Source organism: Xiphophorus maculatus, chromosome 21, assembly GCF_002775205.1.
Source record: "Xiphophorus maculatus strain JP 163 A chromosome 21, X_maculatus-5.0-male, whole genome shotgun sequence".
Classification (NCBI taxonomy): Eukaryota; Metazoa; Chordata; class Actinopteri; order Cyprinodontiformes; family Poeciliidae; genus Xiphophorus; species Xiphophorus maculatus.
In genome coordinates this window covers 7,835,065-7,859,960 of record NC_036463.1, presented here as the reverse complement: position 1 = coordinate 7,859,960, position 24,896 = coordinate 7,835,065, and the positions used below count along the sequence as shown (strand labels likewise).

The 24,896-nt window shown below is 37.7% G+C and overlaps 1 protein-coding gene across 2 annotated transcripts; it reads right to left on the bottom strand.

The window, feature by feature from the left end:
- Window positions 1-10: 10 nt before the first annotated feature.
- Window positions 11-24,339, bottom strand: yes1 (YES proto-oncogene 1, Src family tyrosine kinase). 2 transcript variants are annotated; one of them, XM_005798562.2, is made up of 12 exons: window positions 23,795-24,339; window positions 14,955-15,261; window positions 11,615-11,714; window positions 10,587-10,685; window positions 10,269-10,372; window positions 9,084-9,233; window positions 8,660-8,815; window positions 7,125-7,304; window positions 5,170-5,246; window positions 4,810-4,963; window positions 3,055-3,186; window positions 11-2,027 (listed from the first exon to the last, which is right to left on the bottom strand). In XM_005798562.2, the coding sequence occupies exons 2-12, from the start codon at window positions 15,250-15,252 to the stop codon at window positions 1,819-1,821; spliced, it is 1,659 nt and encodes a 552-aa protein (XP_005798619.1). In that variant the 5' UTR covers window positions 15,253-15,261; window positions 23,795-24,339; the 3' UTR covers window positions 11-1,818. The 2 variants fall into 2 exon arrangements, with proteins under 2 accessions (XP_005798619.1, XP_023181871.1); XM_023326103.1 differs by lacking the exon at window positions 23,795-24,339 and adding an exon at window positions 19,694-19,785.
- Between the last annotated feature and the right edge of the window lie 557 nt (window positions 24,340-24,896).

Genomic DNA, 24,896 nt, shown 5'->3' with positions numbered 1-24,896 from the left:
GGACATAATATTCAGTTGTGTAAGATTTCCTTTAAGTTTTATCACCCCAAATGAATACGAATGCATGAGATTATCCCCCTGAGAACTTCTACTGACAAAATATATTAACCTTATTTCTGAAATTGCTAATATAACAAATGGTACATTTACAAAATCTATGGTTTTCAAAACTTGATCACAATGATTTTGGGCTTTTAATGTGATAATAAAAGTGACGATAAACAGTTTTTTGGCAACACATCTGTTCCTTGGTACAGAAACATTGCTATGAAAATAAAACCTAACCTTCTTCAAGTGGGCTACTTTCGAACACCAATTCGATGACGCAATAAAACGGCTAAAGAACAAACATTTAGTAGTACTTTAATTACATTTATATTTACCAATGCTCTTATGGAGTGGGAAAAAAAGCTGAAACAGCAAACTTGATGAGAGTTCATTGTTGCTGTAAATCACACTCAGAAAACAAAACAATTATTGCTCGGTCAGGATTTTAGGATCACAGTTTTCTACTGTGATGTAACAGTTGATCAAAGCAATTGTATTACAAGTTGTAACGTCTGCAAAACTGTATCTAGGTTGTTCACATTATTTTGTCAATCTTACAAATCTGGGTGTTCCTTATCGCTCAAAAAGTGTTTCACTCTTTAAAAAAGACCTTCACTGTGTAACAGGGCTGGGCAGAGAGCATCTGAAACACAATCCATTAGATTTTATGATGTTCAAAACAAAATGCTAAGTTGATGAGGCAGAAGGACACCGTCTGTATGTTATTTCTACACATTATAAGCCAAATGATCAAAGAGTCATATCAGAACACAAAACAAACTTAGCCTACCATTTCTGAAGACTGCTCTGCATAAGTGAGGAGAGGGTTTATTGAAGACTATAGTATAGAAGTAGTTGAGTCACAGAAACCTTTAGAAACATAAGGTTGTCCAACAGAAAATAGAGTTCGGACTAAACATTGGTTGCTGTCAAAACAAACTGCATGCTGCATCATGAAAAATGCCACAGGCGAATGAGTTAAGTGGAGCACAATCAAAAGTGGACCCTGTAATACTGATTAAATGCAGCGAGTTACTTTAAATTGGATGAGTGTTTTGGGTGTATAAATGGTTTTGACGTTAAGGTTTGTCAGCCTGGGTAAAAAGCGAATCACAAATGACTTGTGTCAGGATCGGGAACTAAATATTTGGATTCAAACATTGCTACTACAAAGACTGGACACTACAGCTTTTCCTCTGGACCGTTTCTGTCTTTACCACATACTGAACTGGCTACTGCACTTTGCCCCTTCTCTTCTCTATAAGTGTAGGGAATACCGACTAGACCTAAAAAAAAGAAAATAATAAAATTTGTGCACTTTTAAAAAAAATCTAAAACTGAAATAAGATTCCATACTTTCATAGTTTCATGTTGTGAACTGAGAAAATCATTGAGAATATGTTCAACAAAAGGAGGCAAATTGCCATAGTAAACCATAGAGACGTCAAAATTATTTCAATTACATTTCTTTGTAGATGTTCAATCACAGCTTATTTCACAGAAACATAACACTGTGTGATGTCTGGTATTTAAACGTGAATGTGTATGCTCATAACTGCTATCATACATATTGATAAAATCTACATTAAGAGGTAAATAAATTCCCTCCCTCCAATAATTGTTCTACCAGATGTGAAAAGATTTTAAAAAATCATGTAAAAACAAAAATCTGAACAGACAATGGAAGAACAAAAAAAATCAAAAACAATGGACACAAATTAAGTAGAGTTGTATTCAACAGTCTTAAGCAAAACCTCTTCCTCCTTATGGCTATAGGTTTTCTCCAGGCTGATACTGAGGCTCTGTGGAGGTGAAGTAGTCCTCCAAGAAGGACTGCAGGTACTCGAAGGTGGGCCTCTCATCTGGCTCCTTCTTCCAGCAGAGCATCATCATCTCGTGCAGAGACTCAGGGCAACCTGGTGGGCAGGGCATGCGGTAACCCCGCTCCACCTGCTCCAGCACCTCCCGGTTCACCATACCTAAAAGGAGCGGCGATAGGATCGCAGATTACACTGAGAGCTGGACATCCATGACAGATGCTTATTCAATATCATTAATAATCACAAACCTGGATGAAAGGATAAATCTGGACAGTCTAAATGTACTTGATTCTGATTACATGTTTTTGTGTTTCTTTTATTCAAAATACACAAATTAATGTCTGGAATTATGTTGTATTCCAGACATTCCTGAGAGGTTTTGGAATATTTCAGCATATCTTGGGTATTAATACAAATGTTTATTATGAATTTACTGCAGATATTCTTACACTGGTCATTCTTTAAAGTGACATTAATTATGCATGTATGGATGGATGGATTAATAACATATGGGTGGATGGATGGCAGGCAGTCGGATGGATGGATGGATAGACGGATGAGTGAATGGACAAAATCCAGACTGAAAATACTTACGGTAAGTCAAATTCTTAATCTTGCTAATTTTTGCTAAAAAACTTACACTCCTGATTTGAATTATAATAATTTGCATATATTTTTTAAAATGTTCCTGAAGCTCCTTCTGCAAATTTTACTTTTTGCAATAATGCAACATTTTCTTTGCTCTATAAAGCTTGAAACTTGATATGTAACAGAGACATTTCTAAATAAAACACACAGTTTAAACATCTATTTTGTGTATCTGAACTAATCTCTTAAAGACGCAACATTAGACACTTGCGAGGTGATCTGCAACAGTACTGCAGGAAAACGAGATGCACAATGAGTCCGGCAGATGGCCATTAATAACTGAGCTGTTCGGTCCCCTGATCGCCTCCCACCAGATGGCCTCAACTAATCTCAAATCTGACCATGTGTGTGAAAGTGTGTGTCAGTATTCCCCCCTCCAGAGCCATAAACAACCACCTTACACAAAGTATGAGACGTTTCACTTTGTCCTCTGACATTAATAACAGCAGCATGACAACACCTGACAGACTGGAGTCAATCTGGTGCAGTCATAAATCAGAAAGAGACTGCGTGTGTGATGGAGGAGCGTGTCGCTCACCTGGATAGGGCACCCTGCCTTTGGTAACTAGCTCGGTGAGGAGGATCCCAAAGGACCAGACGTCTGACTTGATGGTGAAGCGACCGTACAGAGCGGCTTCAGGGGCCGTCCACTTGATTGGGAATTTGGCTCCTGTGGTGGTTATGAAGAGGTGCAACATCAGAGGCTGTGTCCTCCAAAAATATATTGCATAATACATAATATATTGCATATTTTACTTTGGTCAAATCTAATCATGACTTGACAAAGGTTGATTTATACAATGCCTTACGAAAGCAGTCAAATCAGATTACAAACACAGCATTAATGTATTTAATGAATAATATAAACCAGGACAAAGTAGCAAAACAATTGTGAAATAGAAGAAGAACATTTGTTTTATAAATATTATAAATAAGGCTGTGCATCTGTATTCAGTCCCCTGAATCAATATTTAAGGTATGTCTCTGCCAGTTTTGCACATCAAGATATAGAACATTTTGCCCATTGTTCTTTGCAAAATTTCTCAAGATCAGTTAATTGTATGAAGAGCGTTAAAACAGTCAAATATTCTCCATCAGATTTAGGTCTGAACCTTAACAGGATGCTTTCATCTTGCAGCGTTGGCTGTTTGTTAAGGGTTGTTGTTATGCTGGTTAATAAATCACCATCTCAGTCTTTTTGCAGGTTTTCCTCCAAATCAGGAGAATCGTTTGTACAGTAGAAGAAGTACACTCAGGTGTTGGCAGCAGCAGCTTGTCTTACCAAAGCATCTTCCACGTTTGTTGTGGAGACATTCAAGAAAAATTTTTTTATTAGCATCCGAAGGCGTTTTGGCTTGTTTCTCCAATTAGGGTCACAAGCCAAAACGTGTTGATTTGCAAATAAAGTTGTTTTCTAGTACTTGAAGGGTTCCTGGAGTCTTTGCCTCACAAGCTCTTTTAACCTTCACTTTCCTCATTGGGAGTCAGTAAAGTTGTGCCAGAAATGTTTGGATCTCTGAGTTGAGGTTATTGGCCATGTCTTGGCTTGTGTGCAGTTGCTCCATACTTTTTCCTTTTCCAGATAACTGGCTGAACATGTCACTGTGAGGGGTTCGAAGCTATTGGAGTTGCTTCATAACTTATCCTCACTTTAAACTGACCTGTCTGCATCATGAAAACCACAGCATCGTTGGTTTTCTGTTTCTTTAGTAATGTTCTTTGACAAACTGCTGGGGGTTTCAAAGAACATCTGGGCTTATAAAGTGAAATTACACACAGCTGGACTATGTTTATAACTTGGATGACTTCTGATGGCTAATTGGTTGTACTGGATTTTATATGAGGGTCTCAGATTAAGAGGGGCTGAATACAAATATACAACAGCCATTTTAAGATTTTTATTTCTAAAACGTGTTTAAACATTCATTTCCCTACTGTAACCTACTTTGTGTTGGTCTATCACATACATTAAAACACACTGATTCCAGGATGCAACATGACAAAATGTGAAAAAGACTAACAGTGCAGCACTGCGCAAAATTTGATATTGTGGTCTTACAATGAACAAGAAAAAACATGTAGAGAAGGAAATGTGTTCTAACTGGTGACAGAAATACTTTATTTCACAGTGTGTGAAAAGTGCAACTAATCAGAGCAAATAGCAGCATCTGGTTTCCACTATTAGCCTAATTCACCATGATGGGAGACCACATATAGCTCTCCTGTATTTTCCATTCCTACTCCACGCACACACAAGCTGTTTCTCTGCGTGTGTCTACGTGAATGTACCAACCTTGCCTGGCTGTGTATTCGTTGTCTTCTATCAGCCTGGCCAGACCGAAGTCAGCAATCTTACACACCAAGTTCTCGCCCACGAGTATGTTCGCGGCGCGCAGATCTCTGTGAATGTAGTTCATCCGCTCAATGAAAGCCATCCCGTCTGCAATCTAAAAATAAAATATCTGCGTGAATCATTTCAGCTCCAAACAATGTCGGACATAAAACACACAAAGCAAAGGCAAAAAGGAAAACCTGACAGGCTTGCCTGTTGTAGCGGTTCTTTTTATAAACATCTTAAAATAAAGCTCTTTAATCAGCAATGCGCAAACAGAGGCTCTTTATTTAAAGGGGAGACTGTGGGTGTTTGTCTCACCTTTGCGGCCATGTCCACCAGCGTGATGAGTGTCAGGAATTTGCCATCACCTTCTTTGACGAAGTCAAGCAAGCTTCCTGGAAAAGCAGCACAGAGGATAAGCTGTAAAAAGGAAGGTGTTGATGTGACTGCGTGAAATAATCCACATGCTACAGCAGAAATATTATTTTTGTCACCGTCGTTCTGTATCACACAAGCCCATTATTCAGTTAATGCTTAGTGAAAGAAACTGGAGACGGAAGTTTTTGTTATTGGAAAACATTTTTTTTCACTTTAAAAGTGGAGTATTTGAGCTACAAAGCGCAAATATGATCTTATTTTAGAGTGTGTGTGTTTGTGAAGTGTCATTCGGTAAATAAGGAAACTTTTAATGCAAAGTTCCTCTAAAGGTTGCTTTGAAAGTCCATTAAAAGTGTCAACTTTGCATTAAAATATCATTATTTATAAAATAATGCAAAGTTGGCACTTTTAATGCAGAAAATGAGAATGTTTCCCTTTGGTGGTTAAGTCCAGCTTCAGGTAGTCCAATTTGCTTTCAAGGGATTGTACATTAGCAAGCAAGAATATTTCTCGTACAGAAATTACTTTAGTAAGAAGTAATTTACGATTATAACACGAATTTACGATTAAATTTAAGATTAAAATTATAGAATTTTGAAAAATTCTATAACTTTGAGTTTCTGCAAGTATTTCAACATTTCGAGCTTAAAGTTGCATTTAGATTCCTCAAATAATTATTTTTAATGTTTCTATTGGGAAATATACCTTTCCTTGTATTTCATCAGCTTTTCAGTTCATCCGTAGCTGAATTTAAGATTGAAGGCTTTCAGTATTTTGTCTTTGTGGTTCAAACCGTACAAGACTATACATGGTCTGGTGTAATACAAATGAAGTATAATCATTTATTTTTACAACGTCTCTGCCTGTTTTTGATTAGAAGACATTATAATCCTGTAATAAATCATTAACCAGCTGTCCAAGCATTGCTTCTAACCCTACTCACAATAATTACCTACACTGGCGACTCCTTTCTTCTTGCTGTCTTAACCAGATTGGAAATCAATAATTTTATTTCCGTTCCAACCACCATATACAGAAGGTTCTGGAAAATACGTTTTAGGTCCAAATGATAAGCTGTGTTGGAAAAACTATCTGTAGTCCATATATTCATTCCAGTAAGTAAAAAAAAATGTTAACACTCAAAGTTTAACACACAGTCAGTCATTCTGAAGCATTCTGAATATTAATTCAAACAATTATGTTGATTTAACTCAAATTATTTGAAAATTCAAATAAAAGGAAGCCTGTTATATTGTAGGCATAAAAGTCTGGCAAAGACTTCTGGGAAAGTATTTAAAGTAGGTGGAACTTCAAATCTTAAATGTCGATGAGCACCACAAAATCCAGTTTAAAAACAACGTGGAAGTAACTGTGATTTAGAGTCCAATTCACTGAGAGTAAAATAAAATATTTTCCCATAAACTGCAAGTGAAAGTATGAAAGATATTAATGCAGTTTATTTCTCACATTGAAAACACACCATAGATGAACAAACTGTATTCAATTATAGAGTGGTGCATGTAAAATGGTAACCATTCACCCTCACATAAATCTAACTACCTCTAACCCCCCACCTCCACTTAAAAAAAGAAAAGTGCTGCTGCAGCTGAAGGTGCAAAAACCTCCAACAAAACTGCTGCAGTCTTCAGTTCCAGGCTTCAGGGAACCACAGGGGGCTCTCAACCAGAACAGCATATCAATTAAAATGCCTGTAAAATTTAAATTCTTCCTTCAAGGAAATCTCCATGCATTAATCCAACTCATGCTGTACAGATTGGTTTTATGATACTTCTCTTTTAAAACAGAACTCAGTAGAATTGGATAAAAATAAAGCTGGGTTGTGTTTTTCTTACAGCGGGGCAAACACATAATGTAGTCGGGTTTGTTTTGGTTACCTTTGGACATGTACTCTGTGACAATATAGATGGGCTCCTCAGACACAACAGCATAAAGAGGCACTAGTTTGTCATGTCTGAGTTTCTTCATGATTTGAGCTTCCTGCAGGAAGGCCTCGGGCGACATGGTTCCCGGCTTCAGCGTCTTTATGGCCACTTTGGTGGTGCCATTCCACGTGCCTGCAGAGACAAAGACAGGAAGCAAAGTAATGGAAGTCACAGGGGGAATCAGTGTGAATAATCGGTTGGGAGAAAGGCTGTATCATTAATTAGGTCTTATAATTGCGCAGACGTGTGCTGTCATGCAGCTATGAGCAGATTCAACCTCAGTTAAGAAAGTGGCAGAACAAATGGTGTACAAAAGTCTTGGTTCATCCCTTATTTATCTTTTTCTCTCTCTAAGCAACCACACCGTTTTGTTATCACATATAATATTGTTCATGTACATTCTTCCGATCTTTCCGAAGCTCTTCTTTTAGCAATTTTCTGTCAAAGATGAATCTAATTTTAGAAGAATTATTTAACCTTTTCACCAGAACTGACCATCTATTGGACATCTTTTGCAGAAACGATTTATTTCATTGCTCATTTAAAGACTTAACGTCATCAAACGTTTCTCTCTCTTTATCTTACAATTATCTGTTCTGAGTCTGAGGTAAATATTTGAAGACAGCAGATAGGGGTATTCTAAAATGTAAAACACACAACCAAAGAAAAGCTTCAATCCTAACAACCTAGCAAGGCCATGAAAACATTATCTGTCAGGTTTCAAGAACGCCCATAAAATAAAAGCTTATGCAACAAAATTTTAAAGTCATGATGAAGGCCTTTTCAACAGCCTTGGTCAGAGTGTGAAGTGTGCACTCTTGCAATCGAAAACGTCTGTAATGCTACAGTACGCCTCTTTAGTTGCTTTTTCAGGTTGCTCTCATTACTTGCCTTTATTTAGTTCAGAGAAATATGTTGAAAATTGGACCATTTTTAGCCCACATGTCTGGTCTAAACAAATAAGCTTAGTAAACCAATCTGATAAACTCTTCAGCAACATTTTATTCATAAATGGATGTATTTGTCCAGATATGTTTTCAACTTTTAACCCTATTTAAATTTTTCTCTGACGGAAGAAAACATCTTTTCTGCTAAGGCTTGCTGATTGTGTATCCCCAAGGAACTGTTAGATGTTTGATTGATGTTAATGACTACAGAAAATTAGTAAAAGCAGTCAAAGATAAAACAAGAGAAGTATCAAAAGTATCAACTGTCAGGGCCAATTTAAAATGAGCAAAAAGTCGGCATCCCTGGATTCCACACGTAAATATAACGAGGTGGTTTACAAGTTTTGCACAGTTCTGTGGCATCAGCTAATCTGACAAGAGGCAACATGTTGAGATAAAGAGGACACAACAAACAAAGGAAGCAACTGCAGGAAGTGGATAACGCCCCAGTTTTGACACCAACGGAAAGACACTATAGACACAGGGTCTCCTTATTATCTACAGCCACTTCTATTAAGCATGTACAAGCTTTGTTCTTACCCATCCACACTTCTCCAAAGCATCCCTGGCCCAGTTTGACCTCCAGCTGCAGCGACTCCCTCGGGATTTCCCAGGCATCTTTAGCGAGCCCCTGAGTTTGAGGCTTGACCGTGGGGCAGACCGTGGTCAGCTTGTGGCAGAGTCCGTCTGCGTGCTCTGCGATACGGAGATAAAAACTGCTACAAGGATGCTCCGCTTTCACAAAGTTTTTTAAATCACAGGAAGAACCTCTCTGGGGTCACAGTGAAATCAAGTGGAATCACAGAGGCTTAACCGGAGGCGGCCTCAGGGTGAAGATGTGGCAAATCTGACGATAACATCAACTATTCGTCATCTCCCTTGGCAACACAGCGAGGTGTGTGGCACAGAACAATTTTCAAGATAATTCTCCAAGGTCTGACTGCAGGGAAGGACAGGACCATACCTGTGTAGTGTTTGACGAGCTTCGGCAGCGTGTCAAACTGGGCTCGCGTGGTGATGTAGTATCCCCCGTTATCCAGCTTGCGGATCTTGTAGTGCTTCACATTGTCTCCTTTGGCTTCATCCCAGTCCCGTATGGACAGAGAATAAGCACCTAAAGAAAGGTCAAAGACCAGTTTGAAAAGTTTTAAACTGGGCTGGGATGGCAGTTTTCTGGGATTCTTTTCACAAGTGGAGAATGAATCAGTGGATGTATGCCACAGATTCCTGAAAGACAATGTTTCAAAAATGTATTTCTAACCTTCCCAACTTACTTTAAGTTGGAACTTTCCTGTTCTGCACCAGAGTCCATCACCTTTCCTACAAGATGACCTAGCTTTAACACCTTTTTAATGAATACAGTTAGCTGCAATATACATGTACCTTACTGTTGCAGGTTTCAGCAAATTATTGTGACATCCCTGTTTTTAAGCTAAACTTGTTGAAGGTTACACTTTTTCTTTCTTCTGTCACACATACATGTTTCAGATTATCAAAAACAAAACACTCTTTTGAAAACATTATCTGTCAGGTTAATGACAGACTTTGTATTTTAAAAAAATCTATCCAAATAATCCAGGGTCTATGTGAAAGAGTAACTCCCTCTAAACACAATAACTGGTTTTGCCATCCATTAAATTCTTGTGGAGCAATTTTGATCCAGAATTGTTTTATTCAGTCATGTTGGAGGGCTTTAAGACTGAGTGGATTGTTTTAGGTCATGCTACAGCATCCCAAACTGATATAAGACTACAGCGCATGAGCTTAATTTCACAAACCTATAGTTAGACATTTTTTTCCCATGATTTCTACTGGAATTCTGCTTTCCAGTAGAAAGCAGAATTCATTGTCCCTTCAATTACAGCAGGTTATGCAAATTCTGAAGCAGCAAAACCTCCTCAGATCATCTACTACCTCCATTATGTTTCACTTTAAATGTGAATTTCTTTTTCTGAAATTCTGTGTTGTTTAATACCAAAACACATCTTCCAAACAGCTTATTTTTTGTCCCATCAGTTTACAAAAAGCAGAAATTGAGATTAGCTCTTCAACTGTATGACAAACTGACTATAACTGTTGACATACCAGTAAAACCAGAAAGAATCGTAGACATTGAATGAAAAATGTTCAAAAAGAAGGAATGACTCACCTTTAGTTGTTTCACTTTCCCGCACCAGGAAAGTCCCTCGATTATTCCCAGGATTGAGCAGCAGCCTCTCAGCATCTTTACGCCCCATTTTGCCAAAGTACCACCTGCGAAACAAAACAGCATATGAACAGAGAAGAGACTAGAAAAGAAAAGCAAACCCAGCGGATTCTGGCTCACTATGACTGGAAAGCTCACAGAAAAGGGTGTGAAGTCAATAATGTTGGACTACACTGAGACATCCACACTCATGCTACGGCCACTACTCTCTGACACACAATCTGCAGACAGAGGGTAGGAGAGGCAACAACCCAGTCTTACTCTTCAGCCTGAATGGAGTCAGCGGGGGCCACATAATTGCTGGGGATGTAGCCCTTCTTCCCGGTGTTAATGGAGCGAGCCTCCCACCAGTCTCCTTCGCTGTAGGAGAACAATGACACGGGAGAGAGCACATAGACAGTTTGTTCATTCAACTGTCAACTGTCAGGACTGAGGCTTATACATATATATGGCAGACTGACTGAGAGCAGCAATGAAACACTGGTAATGGTACTTAATAATTTTCTGTCCATCTCTATAATGAAAGAGGTTCTGCTAAATCAAAAAAAAACTGTGACATGAACTTGGTTCTGAAAAGACGTTAAAGAAAATGAAATAAATCTGCTTCTCATTGAAAGTGTGCAACCGCAAGCTACTTTTGCTGTTGGAGGTTTACATACATTGTTATATACAGTAGCATACAATGTCAATGTTTTTGGTTGAACAAGTTTGAATTTGTTGTATGTATACATATACCCCTACAAATATTTGATTATTTGATTAAGGTCCCTCTGTTAGATTGTTTTACTTCTACCAACTGTTTTCTGCAGACATCAAAAAGTGGTGATTTATGACCTGTGTTTTTATGCCACAGGTTCGGCCTCTAGGAATAGTCCAAAAATCTTAGATGGTTTTAAAAATGTTATTTCAGAATCTTGATGACAGCCGACATTGTTTATTGCAAAATCAGTTTTGATGTGTTTAAGATGATTATCTAAATGAAACACTAACATATCTTCAAGTTTCAACTGAATAGCTGTTGATTTGAGGTAAGCAATTTCCTTTCACATGAGTGTCATATTTTGGGTCAAATAGTGAAAAATCAATTTGGGCCTGCATCAACTGGTGAAAATCCACATAAAATTCAAACTTATGCACTCCAAAATAGTTTATAAACTGTCCTACATGAGTTAGTTGTTTAATCCATCCATTGTGGAAAAAGAATAATTCAAATACATTGTTGAAATCTTGAAATCATAATAAACTTCATTGCCTATGATGAGTGTATGTCAACTTGAGGAGATTCTTACGTATTGTTGATGATCTGAAAGCGATCCCCCTTTTTAAATGTAAGATCATCTGATGTTCTGGCTTCGTAGTCATACAAGGCAACAAAGAAGGTGACACCACCTGAAAATATGAAAACAAAACCCACAATTAAAGACCACTGTGTGGTTGCATAGAAAGCATTACAAAATATGCCAGTTTAAGACCACTGAGAAAGATACAGGCACATTCGGCTAAAGTGTCAGTATTTGCCTTTTTGTGTAATTTCACTGTGTAGGTACCAGCTCTACATCCACAGTTGAAACCAGATATCGATATGTTCTGTATATAAAAAACAAATAACAGACTAAACTTCTCCTGCTTTATGTCAGCATAGATTAACATTATTTGTTTTAGTTAAAGACCAGAGGGAATATTAAGAAAGCTTTATTACATTCTTAAATTTCCTAAGTTTAAATACACCAAGTATACTAAACCCTTAATTAAACAACTTGGGAAAGCCCAGATGATGAAAATGAGACAAATCTCAGTTAACTTTACACAACAGTTGACAAAAATCTCATGTGGGGGTTCCTCAAGGTTCAATCCTGGGGTTCATCTTATTTTATATTTACATGCTCAGATTATAACAAATAGCAAGACAAGTCCCCAATATTATGCTCTACATTACAATATCACCAGGTGACAATTTAGCATTGAGTAGATGCATAAAACAAATCAATGCACAGATGTGCTGCAACTTTCTTCATCTGAATAGAAACAAAAGTAAATATTTTTGGACCTAAAGAGGAAATATCAAGAGTCAGAACACGGCTAGAAACTTGTGATCAGGCCCAAAATCTGTGTAGTGATGGACTCAAACCCGAACTTCAGAGACACATAAGGACAGTTACAAAGTTGGCCTTTTATCGAATGAAGAATGTTTCCAGGAGAAAAAAAAAACGGACTAATGTTCCTGCAAGATCTCGAGAAACTCGTCCATGCAATTATCTCTGGTTGAATTAATTACTGCAATTGGATCTTCAGAGCTGTGCCTAAAAAGTCAGACAACTGCAGCTGATCCAGAACGCTGACAGCCTAAAATAGACACGGTTTAGTCAGACAGTGAGGGGGGGAAAAATTAAGTTCATTTTTATTCAGTGTATGTAAATATCTGGCATCAGCTATAAAAATGACAGACGAAATCTGACAATACCATTGTTACATACTGTAAGTCAAAGAAAATTCTATTTATATATCCAACATGTCTCCAGAAATGTGACATTTTTTTGAGTCATAATTCAGATCAGGTTGGTGGCTTTGATTTATTAGAACAGGACCTCAAATGAACCATTAAAAGCCACCTGTCATTATTACACGGTATAAATCAGCTCTTTCTTTGCATCCCATGACAACATCCTGTAAATCAACATGCCTACTGTGCAGCAGCCTTCCCACGTGGAGGCCTTTCATGACAACAATGCTGTCAACAATAATCCTATTATCACCTGCAGAAAGCAAACAGCAAGCCAGCGACGCGTCTAAGAGCAGATAATCCAACACCGGGGAGGATTACAACCGAAATCCCATCTAAACAGGAGGGTTTGATCATCAGTTCTTTTCTCTGTGGATCAAGGCTGACAGAAAGACTTGTATAAAAATGTATCAACGTAAAATAACAATGACACAGAGGCAGGAGGTTTCGGTATGAAACAGGATTAGTGGCTTGTAAACACCTCATTCAGTATTCTATGAAAAAAAGTGCCTAAAAACATAATGAGTAACCCAACTAACAGTTAATGGCACATCTAAAAACACTGTTTCTCATATTTCTCTGGGTACTCCAGTCTTCACCTCCCCGTCCAAAGACAAATATGTTAGGTCAGTTCTCTAAATTGCTCTAAATTGTTCTATGGATGCATCATTGTTTTTCTTGTGTGTCTCTGTGTTGTCCTGACCTTTCCAGTGTGCACCCCATTTGCAGTACTACTTAAAAGTACAAATTTTCTTAAGTATAACTAGAAAAAAAATGCAAAACAAGTTTACAGTTTACTTTTTGCAATGTCTTCTCCATATTGCAAAAATGCTTAAACAATGGTGACCCTAAGTCCTGCATGTTAGGCCAAATAATATAGTGTTATTATTTAAATGTCTTGCCATTTTTATTCAGATTTTCTGTTTCTTGGTAAATTATTATAATGTGTTTATGTATTAGAAGAAAATATAAATATTAAAAACACAAAGCATTTAAAATGCAAATTTAAAACTTTAATTACATTTTTAATTTAAGTCCAAATTTAATAGTTATTTTCGAACTTTATGGTGTCTAGACAAACAGTTAATTATTCAGTTTCTTTGATCGATAGCTGCTGTAAATAAAATGTACATGCTGATTTAAACAACATCTCAGGTTGACAGGAAGGCTGTTCCGAAGCTGACAGAGATGGGAACTAAACACTGGCTCCTCTTGTTTAGTCTTGAAAACACAGAAAAAGCAGGTCTCTAATAATGTAGGGCGTCTATGCAGAGGGTTTGAAGACAAAAGCAAATGTCCAGTCCTGGCTACACTCCCTCAAACCCTGAAGGAAACAAACCTCATCTTAGGGGTCAAATATTCTAGAAAGAAACAACACTGTGGTTAACAAAAACAACAGCATCTCCACTGTAAAACACGATGATGGCAGTGTCATGCATCAGGGAAAATCTGAGTTTTAATAAGGTGGCTGAAAACATGAATATTTTTAAATACTGGTCAGTTTTGGGAACCCAATTGTTCAGTATAACTGTGAGTCAAAGCATGCATCCAAATCTACAAAACAATGACTTAAAAGGAAGAAAATTCATTTTGAATGAGTTTTGTCCTTTATTAATCTGTGAGGTTGCCTGACAGGCCGTGGACAAAAGAAGCTCCCACCAAAAACATGTATTTTGAAACTAAAACTAAAAAGTCATTCAACTCAATATTAGTTAAATGATATAGATACTTATGTAACCAGATTACTGCAGCATCTTTGGTCTGTTTTCAGTTTAAATGTGCAGGAAGTATAATACATTAAAGGAAAAAGATATTTTTGACACTATTATTAATGATTTAATCTTTTACAGTTTTCAAACTCACCATATTAACTCACAAGGGTCATTAATACTGTGACAATTGGATGTTTTTGTCTTTAACTGACCAAACAATTTAGCTATTTGGATTGACTATAAAGTGCATTGAGCAGCTCAACAAAATGAGTTCTGTTAAATGTCAACAGTAGGCATTGGGAGCTGATTTCAGGACATTTAAATCTGACGAGAAATATTTGAAAACAAATACATTGGAAATGCAAACATAATAGCAAAGTAATGATGTAAAGCTTTAAGAAAGAAAACTCTACTCACTAGAGACGGCACCAGAGAAGGAGTTGGACATGGGACCAGAGAAGGAGGTCGACGCTCCTCCAAAGGGAGTCATGGCAGAGGAGGAGCCTCCGAACGGAGTGAGGGCGTGGTTGAAATTCAGAGCTGCAGAGCTGGAGGATGATGTGGGAGCCTGATTCTGCTGTGTCTGTGTCGGATCTGGCCCATAGTGACCAACGTGAGGCACGGCGGTGGAGGTGTTGGGGTCAGACCGTGAGGAATTGTCGGTCTGATACTTCATGGTGGGACCTTTGTTTTCTTTGCTCTTCACACAGCCCATCGTCTCAGCCTACACAGACAGACAAAGCAAAAAGAGATCAATTTAACACAAACAGAATCTGGAGAAGTGCACAGTGTAGAGTGAAAGGTTTAAGAGGAGGAGTCTGGCTTAGGAATCATGACATATGGTTTGCCAGCTCTGATACAAATGTTATGAAATCAAAGTGTAATGACCTGATATCTCCATGTTAATCATTTTGTTGCTGCTTCAACCACTAAGACTTTAAGCCCTGTTGTAACTGGGACATATGGTGAATTCTAAATCTGCTTTGAATCACAATTTTGAACATAGCTATGAACAATGAGTCTCTGACTATACTGAGGTATAAACTAGAGAGACAACATGTAAGAGAGCCTCTGGGTTTTATGATACTACACTTTACTCATGTCAAAGAATGGCTTGGTGAAAATTCAGACTATTATCTAATTAAGAAATCTGTGCCTAGACTTGAAAATTTATGTTTATAGATACTTTTTATTGGATCTCTTTTTTCTCACAACTACTGAATATTATTCAGAACTATAACAAAATAAATTGAGCGATTATCAGAACTCATCACAATCATTTTGACAGCTACTGTAAAATCCAAAAAAGTCCAAAAAGTCAGATTATGGAGAATTCCTCTTTAATGAAACATTACTATTACAGATTGCCCATAATTGTCTGTTCATTTATTTTGCATAGATCTTGACATACTTAGTACATTTTTCTGTGTTTATTATTGTTAGAAAGGTGCAGCCACATTGTTTTATTCTTGTGTTCTGTTCTTTGTGGATTTGGATTTAGTTTCTTGGGTATGTGTTAGTTTTTTCTCCTTGATTTGTATTCTTTTTGAGTCTTAGTTTAACGTCCTTTGTATTAATTAGTCTCCCTCCCTCAGTCTCCATACTTTACTGTTACCACAACTATTCCAGATTGAATCTAATTAGTTAATCTGGCTACTTTGACATTTTCCACCCCTTCCCGAGTATTTAAGCTCCTGGTTTTTCATTCCTGATTGCTGGATTAGTTTGTTACTCTGCCCATGTCCTGTTCACTTTGCTTCACTGTAGTATGTTTACTTTTTTTTGTTCATCGATTCTTTTGCCATGCTTATTCCAAGCTCCTGTTTGCAATCTTATCCTACTCTCAATATACAAAATATGACAAAAACTTGTTCTATTAAGATATAAGTAGAAACCGTAGAAGGTGTCCTTTAAAATAATACAAAGAAAAGTGTTGCCGACTAGCATGAAGGTACACTGGTGAAGCAGTAGTTGCAAAGACATCAGGGTATTTTATTACTGAGTCAACATCATGCAACGATTAGTCAAAGAGGTGTAGCATTCTCTCATTCTGCAGCCATGGCCTTGATGTTAGGAGGGTGTATTTTGTCTTATCTTAGAGGGAGGTGCATAATTGAGAGTTCACAGAGTTCTTCGAATTTATTGGCAAGTAATTCAACAAAATGGGTATTTTTCAAACATTTTAAAGCAGTTTGCACAAATAAAATGTTGCAGGTGCTTAAATTGTAGGCTGCAACAATGGTTGTCTTAAGAAAACCAGTTTTAGATGTATTAAGGCACTACAGAGGTTTCTAAATAACAGATTTCTTACAAAGGGTTTGAAGTTAGTGTGGCTATAAATCCAATGTCTGACTTTAGATGTGCAGCCAACATGCTGAGAATGTTGGCACAGAGAAGAGACGTGCAGTTCCTGAGCCAGACGCTGTTCCAGCCTCAGGATGAAACAACTGTCATGGAAAGCAGAGACAGGCTTCATCCTGTCAACTATGGCAGGAGGTGGTGGGGGTCTAAATTTCATTAAAAAAACTGATGAAAGTCTGTTGATTTTGCTCAGGGCTCACCTAGCCAAGCTGACCGGAAAACAGGAAGACTTTTCAATCCATTCAACTAAACCACCACTTTATTAAACGTTTTATACTATATTTACGTTATTTTATGTCGACAATAAGCAAAAAAGCTTAAGAAATATAATCTATTGATGTTTTTTTATGTAAGGCCTACAAGGTGCAATGAGGCTGAAAACTGATTTATGTTTCATTTGCTATATCACTTATATTATAATAGGTAAAATCAACCCTTTATTTGTAGCTATTTGTATAAAATAGCAATAGTGGTAGAAAAGCTGAACAATAATGAAAGTCCTATTCTTCTGCCTAAATCACATTTGCAAAAACTCAATCTTGTAAAATGACACAAGAAAAGCAAATTTCAAAGAAACTTCTGCTTTTATGACTTCTTGGGGAGAATGTCTTAGACTTACAGGGTGAATGTTAAAGAAAATACCTCAGTTGATAAAACAACTAAACACAGATCAAAAACATATTTTGTACCTCTTAAGTCCCTGATAAACATTGTTAAAGAAAATGCACAGCAATAGCTGCTGAGATGAAGAACAGAGTTTAAAATACTTTTGTAAGTTTATAAATCACTGAATGGCTTAGCACCAAAACACATTAAAGATGTTGCCATCGTGTGAACGTACCAGACCACTCAGGTCTTTTGGTTCAAGTCTATCCATCCCTGGAGTCAGAACCAAACGTGGAGAAGAGGCATTCAGTTTTTATGCTCCTCTATTCTAAAACAAACTTCCAGAAAACTGCAAAACAGCTAAAACACTGAGATCCTTTAAATCAAGGAGAAATATCCATTTGTTCAGAGCTGCCTTTGATTAATAACAGCTGGAACATCATCTGTTTTTCAACTTCCTATTGTCTTTCCTTACTCTACTTTCTTTATTTTGCTTGTTTACTGTTTTATTTTTCTACTTTATGTAAAGTAGTCTGAATTGCCTTGTTTCTGAAAATGTGCTATAAAAATAAAATTGCCTTGCCTCTAAATCCCTGCTGATAAGTCCAGCACAGCGAGTTCAAGTAAAAATTCATCCGAGTGTTTGTGTAGGCACATTTAAAATGATTTTGACCTTTCTGTTTGCGGAGCAGGAGAAACGACAAAGTGAGACAGCAGGCCGGCTGAATGAAAGGGGGGCAGCCAGGCACACACAGTGCCAGCTCTCCCAGCTGGAACTACTAGGATTACAAGGGTGAAGGATTTACTCAAAGAGGATAATAACAGAAAACAAAATAAGAGTGAGCACCAGGGTCCATGGGGGTGTGTAGTCATTTTGGCCAAGCTCACCATGCCTGTAATGTCACACAGAAGCCTGACTTTGCCCAGAGCTAAAGCCAGACAATTCACTGTCAGTCGGATAAATCAGACAGCTGTTATATAACGACACTGTTTTCTTTTTTATATACAATTTCAACAACTGAAAAGTGCCTCAACCTAGACAGAAAATATAAAATTTAATGTGTCATGGGACTTTCAAAACATAATATTAATTAGTATGAGCTCCTCTTTAATATTTAAAAAACATTAATAAAACATAAATAGGCAAATACAAGACCTGATGCTATTGCTGCTGCTACTACTAAGTTAAACATCATCATCATTTAGAATAATAAATGTGCAAATATTTAAATTTAAATTTCAGGTTTACCCATAGTACCAGGAGCAAAATGAAAAAAAAATCATCATCACAATACATTAAGTACAAGATAATAAACAAATTATTTAATAAATAAATTAAATTGTGACTACTATTGCAATACAACTTTTACAATAATGTTAAGCAACAAACAAATTAAAAAAAGGAAATGAATTAATAATTGTAAAATAGATAAAAATTAAAAAAAATATCAGCAACACCATTATCATCAAATATTAACTATAGGATAAATAATAATGATACCATTCTTTCCTCTGCAATTGTATATTCAAATGTAATGTAATAAATGAAATATTAGTTTAGTGCAGCAAAGTCATTAAAAACAGAGAGGCAATCTGGAATCACATCTGTGTGTCTGTTCTTGTTTGCCAAGTTTATGCAATTACGTCTTATAGTATATCTAAAAGCTCAAGATGTCCCTTTGCTTCACATGAGGCAATTTCTGACCAGTAGAGCCATGCAACCACTGGGAAACTATGATGTGCTGCTAATTATAGCAGCTTATTGTAATTGCGGACAACATCCCGCCCCCAGGATGATAGCATGACCTACAAACATAAGAAGACATCCGAGTCTTCCCAGATGGAGCCAAACACAGTGACAGAGGAAGGAGAAGAGTTCAAACGAGGAAGCTGCAATGACAAGAAGTAAGCATTTACACAAACTGAAGCTCTTTGTGCTCCTTTTTGCGTCACAGAGACTGAAAATCAAACGTAAGTGAGCTTGACATTTAAATCAGCCTGAATCGAAGTTAAGCAATCAGGAACAGACTGTTTAAAGCCTTTTCCTCCAGGCATAGATCTCTTCTTGTGCAGCCAAACTCTGCATAAATATAAACACGGCTGGGAAAAGCACTTGGTCAACGCTGCCAGTAGTCTCTCCTTAATAATATACAAAAACAGTCAAATATGTGCAATAAAAGCAGCAATACCTTTCCAGTTAGTGCTTATTTTCCTGCTCCTCATGCCTCTGTCCAGTAAGAAGTGTGGCAGATTAGGCAATAATTTTGCTTAATACCTCTTCCAGCAAGGTCGGACTGCCTGAAGGAATAACAGGGATTTAGTCTGTTGCTCAAGGCCTTTAAAAAAAGCAAAGACTTGCTGAGATCTGCCTCTAACTGAAAGCATTTGCATTCTTTTAAGGATGATTCTTTGTTGAGTAACAATTGTTATCATTGTCATGTTTTCCAGGAAACAGAATAAACAAAAACTCTATCTATCTGCAGACATCCTGATTCAGCCCCAGATGTCTGGAAAGGAAAAATCTTTCCACAAACATCCGACGTTCACAGAAGATGCTGCATGTCCAAAAGGCTCTCTGACTCTTGACCCTCTGTCTTTGGTGCTTTCATTAGTCTCAGAGGCATGCTCTCATGCAACTCTGTGAGTTTGATTTACTAATATTGGCTTTCATAATTCACACTCCAGTCAGTGTGCAGTGACAGCATTGGAGGGATTTCACAGAGGCTCAGGGTTGTGCACGCTTAACCAAAAACATACCACTTTGAGCAGAGATCCATGGCCATAAACATATTCAATGTCTCCCTGAGCTTTAAAGCTAGGAAATCATTCTTTGCATATCCAAGACCTTCCTGTGGTTTCCTTCTTCCATTCCAACCATAGCGTGATCAGTCAAGGCAGGATTTACAAAATGCTGATAAGTCTGAGAGAGGTTAGGCTTATTTTCTGGCAAAAACTCTTAGGATCTGAACTCAAATAATTTTTTCAAAGTTCACAGAAAGAGTAAGTTGGAGGTATGAGAGAAATCCTTACCTACAGTTAAATCTGTTAATCTGGAAAGGATCTCAGTGGTCTATGAATGTTCCACTTTATTTCGTACACCTTGATGATTTTGAGTTCTTTATTCCTCAAGGCATTGATTCAACAAAGTGTTGGACGCATCCTCATAGAAAATGTCCCCCACACCACGCATTATACCACCACCACCGCTACTAGAATCGTTTATAATAGGCAGGGAGATCCATAATTTTATATTCTGACCTTTCAATGATATACAGCTGATTCTAGAGTTTCAGTAAACTCAAGTGACCTGCCATTCCTATCGCTTAAGGTTGCACAATCTCATCACCGTATTTTTTCTCAGTCCAGCGCTCTGATGAACATTTGTAAATGCTTGATAGAAGAATGTTGACATGATGAATTTAAAGATACATACAGGTAGGCCTAATTTCAAGATGTTAAATTATGAAGTCAAAATTCTTTTAAGTCATGTTTGATATATACAACTGAAGGTGACATTTTGATCGTACTAAAAAATTATACTATGTGGCTGGAAAACAAATAATCCTGCCCCTTTAGCAAAGCTAGTAGAGTTTCGCTGAAAATACAAATAAGCAGATATAGCAATGATGCAAGCGCACTGTGCATTATTAATGGTCTGAGAGCTGACTCTAAAATAAAACAAGTCTCACTATTTCAAACAGATTCTTCTCCTCTGGGGTTTAGATCACAAGACATTTGGCTGGATGACAGCCCGGCAGCTGAGCTTAAGGGAAGCATGAGACCGGAGTTCCTCCATCCATCAGCCAGCGCTCCGACTGAAAGCGTGCCCAGCTGTGAGTACAGGCAGGACGGCAGTCTGTGGAGCTTTGCTGAAGTTCAGATCTGTAGCAGATGCTGGCTGCCACTGAGCACCACATTAATTTTAATACCTAAGACAGTACATCCAAGTAAGCCTTCATAGCCTTCAGAAAGCCATCACTAGCTAGTTTATTTTGAGTCTTATGAGGGTTAGGGATTTCTGGTTTAAGATTACCCTGCTATTTAGATCAGATTAGGGCAGATTTAGGAACAAAAGTACAATTCTATGTTCTACTTTTGATAGTTAGTTTGTATATTTTGTGTATACTTAAGTGAACTTTGTAATGTTTAAATAGTCTGTATCTTGTTATCATTGTTTTGTATGCGGTACACCGGTGTGCCCGTTGGTCAGAATCTTTCTTTTTGTACTTTTGCATCATCAACATTATCACAGAACCTGGCTAGTATGCAAGAAGACTACAACTTAAGACTATGATGTCAAACTCACTTTCGTCGCTTGGCTGCTGAGAAAAGGCACATTTTCCAGAATAACAGATCTCTTGGGAATACCTAGATGTGTAAATGTAGCCTATTTTTGGAATCTGCAATCCGATAAAGGGACGACACAACTAGTATCAGACTATTTCTTGTAACAAATATTAGAGAATACAGATGGATTTTTAAAGTGACATCTTTTGGGACAAAAGGAATTTGGCTACATGAACTCAACTCAAGCTAGAGGGCTTAGTACAAATATGTTCAACTGTATGTGCAGTCAACCTGACAAGAAAAAAAATTAAGATAAAAGTCTCAAATGTAAATAAAGTGTCCTCAAAGAACACATCTTGTGTTTTGGTCTCATGTTTTCTTGGCAGAAGATCTTGCTACACCTATCATGTGAACCACCACCCTAAAATTCAACCAAGCAACACCTTAATGTCGCAATAATGATCCCATATTTAGTTTACTTACTCATTTACTACAGTATTCAGGTTCTCTGTCTGACCTATGAAGTGTCACTCACCTCACTCATACACATGCTTGAACCCACCCAGCATGTGTATAAGGACTCACAATGGATTTCTTACCACATAGAGCAAATGTGTCAAACTCCAGTCCTCAAGGGCCGCTGTCCTGTAACTTTTAGATGTGCTTCTGCTGCACCACACCTGAATAGAATAATTAGGTCATTAGCAAGGCTGTGGAGAACTGATCTACACAAGGAGGAGGTAATTAAGCCATTTCCTTCCAGCATTTCGTACCTGTGGCACATCTAAAAACTGCAGGACAGTGGCCCTCGAGGACTGGAGTTTGACACCCCTGACATAGAGTGACAACACACAACTCCTGCAGGTCTAAACTGATTCTCAGAATGATATTAAGAAAATGCATTCAACTTGAGCGACACAGCTAGGACCCATGGATCTCCTTTTCCACCCAGACTACAGTACAATACAGGGACTTTGGCCCTGCTTTCTGATATTTCAGCTAATAATTGGATTGACCATTTGGGAGTCCTCATAGACTGGATACAGAGCATTGACCTTTCATACTGAGACTGAAAGGTCAATGCTTTCATTGACCTGGAAAAGAAAAAACTAAATAGGTGCGGTACCTATCTACAACTGGTGATGTTCTACTCTGACCCAATGCCAGGGTGACAAACATCACCCTATGTCTGTGATAAGACATAAAATGTATTTCATTTCTTCAGATTTAAACCCATTTTAGATACACTAACATACAGCTAGATAAGAAAAAGGACAACATCAGCTTTAATAGCTGCACTCCCAACTCTCCAGTTCCAAGCTACCTTATAAGGTTTGAAAGCAGCTGATTCAGGTAGAGTTGTGCAAAGAGCTGTTCAGGATGTGACATGCTACTGAATCATTTTAGTAAAACAGTTCTAATCTTAAGGCATTCAGTGGAGTTTGTGCTGATGAGAGGCATAGAGAAACTCCAGCTGTTAAAAAAAAAAGAATCTTGATGTTCCAGAGGGCTGAATCAGCATGACTCACGAGGGTTAAGTATTTAACAGTTTACCAAAATGATAAGGTACTTTAGAAAACCCATTAAAAATCTGATGTTTAAATTAGAAATATTTGAGTTCAACACATTGCAATACGGTAATAAAATGAGTTGGAAGTTTTCATTTACAGCTACACTCCATAATGATATGTTAAGATTCCTGCTTCTTGTAATAAAGCTATAAGTATATGCAATTTTCCAGATAAATTTTTTTCCGGGGAATTAGTGTGTTTTCTTTTTGTTTCCACTGGGATTAAATTCGTGCATTGCCTTTTCTTTTTCTTACATATAACACATTGGTGAATAAAAACACAATAGCATATAATCAGCTCTCAGTGTTGGCAATGCTTGCAGTCCTTTGTTGATGACAGGTCACACAGCGGAGCAGCTGGCCCTTCTTGTTTTAATCATCCTGCTCTGACAAAGAAACAAATAATTACATTTCTTATTATTTTTGCCTTTACCTTCCCGGTCCTTCCAGTGTGATTTTTCTTCCTATTTTCACCACTTTCTCCTTGAATCAGTTCGGGACAAAGTAAATCCGAGTTATTCCAGCCGGGACCGATCCGCCTTCATCCTCACTTCATCCATCCAGCGGTTTGGTTTTAAGTTAAATCAAGTGTTGCAGTCCTGAAGGCTGATGTTGGCGCTGCAAGAGGCTGTCATTGTCCGTCATGTGGAGAAATCACTGAAGGGAAAATCCTGCAGAGGCATGCCTGCTGATGGAAAACAAAGAGGAAGGAGGAAAAGTGGGATCCTGGAGTATCCCGGAGAGATGGAGCCTCCTCTCCACTTCCTACTACCAAACTTCCATCAACCCCCACACAACAACATGGCCGACCCAGCCTGCGGGACTGGAGCCACGCAGCTGGAGACGCAGACACGGAGCCGTCTGGTTGCAGCTGGTCTGAGCGCAGCCGCGGCGTGAGATATTCACGTGAAAAACCTTATGCTGGGTAAAATAACAAAGAGTAGAAGGGAAATAGGTGAAAACAAGCAGACCGGCCAATGGAGAATTTTTAATCTCCAAAAAAGGAGTATTCACTCGTACCGTTCCCATTCACAAATGTAAATTTGTGGCGCCCTCTGCTGGTTTTATACGTTTATTGCATGTCAAACAGTAATATTCACTGAGTGAATACTACGTAAAAGAGCATTTTACGTAGTCTAAGCAACATTTGAATTTTAGTTGTACTTCTCTGCAGGCTGCTTACTGAGAATAAAACATGTTTGATGTGCGTTACTAGTCATTTTTGGTCCTGCAGCTTTAATGTGGTTTAAAAACTTTGTAAACCACATTTTACGTTGCGTTTCAATGGAACCTCGCCGACCCCCCAAAATTGCTCTTAAGAAATTTTCCTATTTATGCCCCCCCCCAATAATGAGATGGGATTTACGTCCTTGCCCTTGTGACCAGCTTTGTAGATTTTTTTAATGCACATCAATATATAGCAATATATTGCAAAATGCAATATTGTTCAATAGATTGGTCTTTAGGCCTTTTATGTTGAACTTCTTGGAAACAGTCTTTGTACAAAGCTATAAAAATATTTGCTAGTCTTCTGA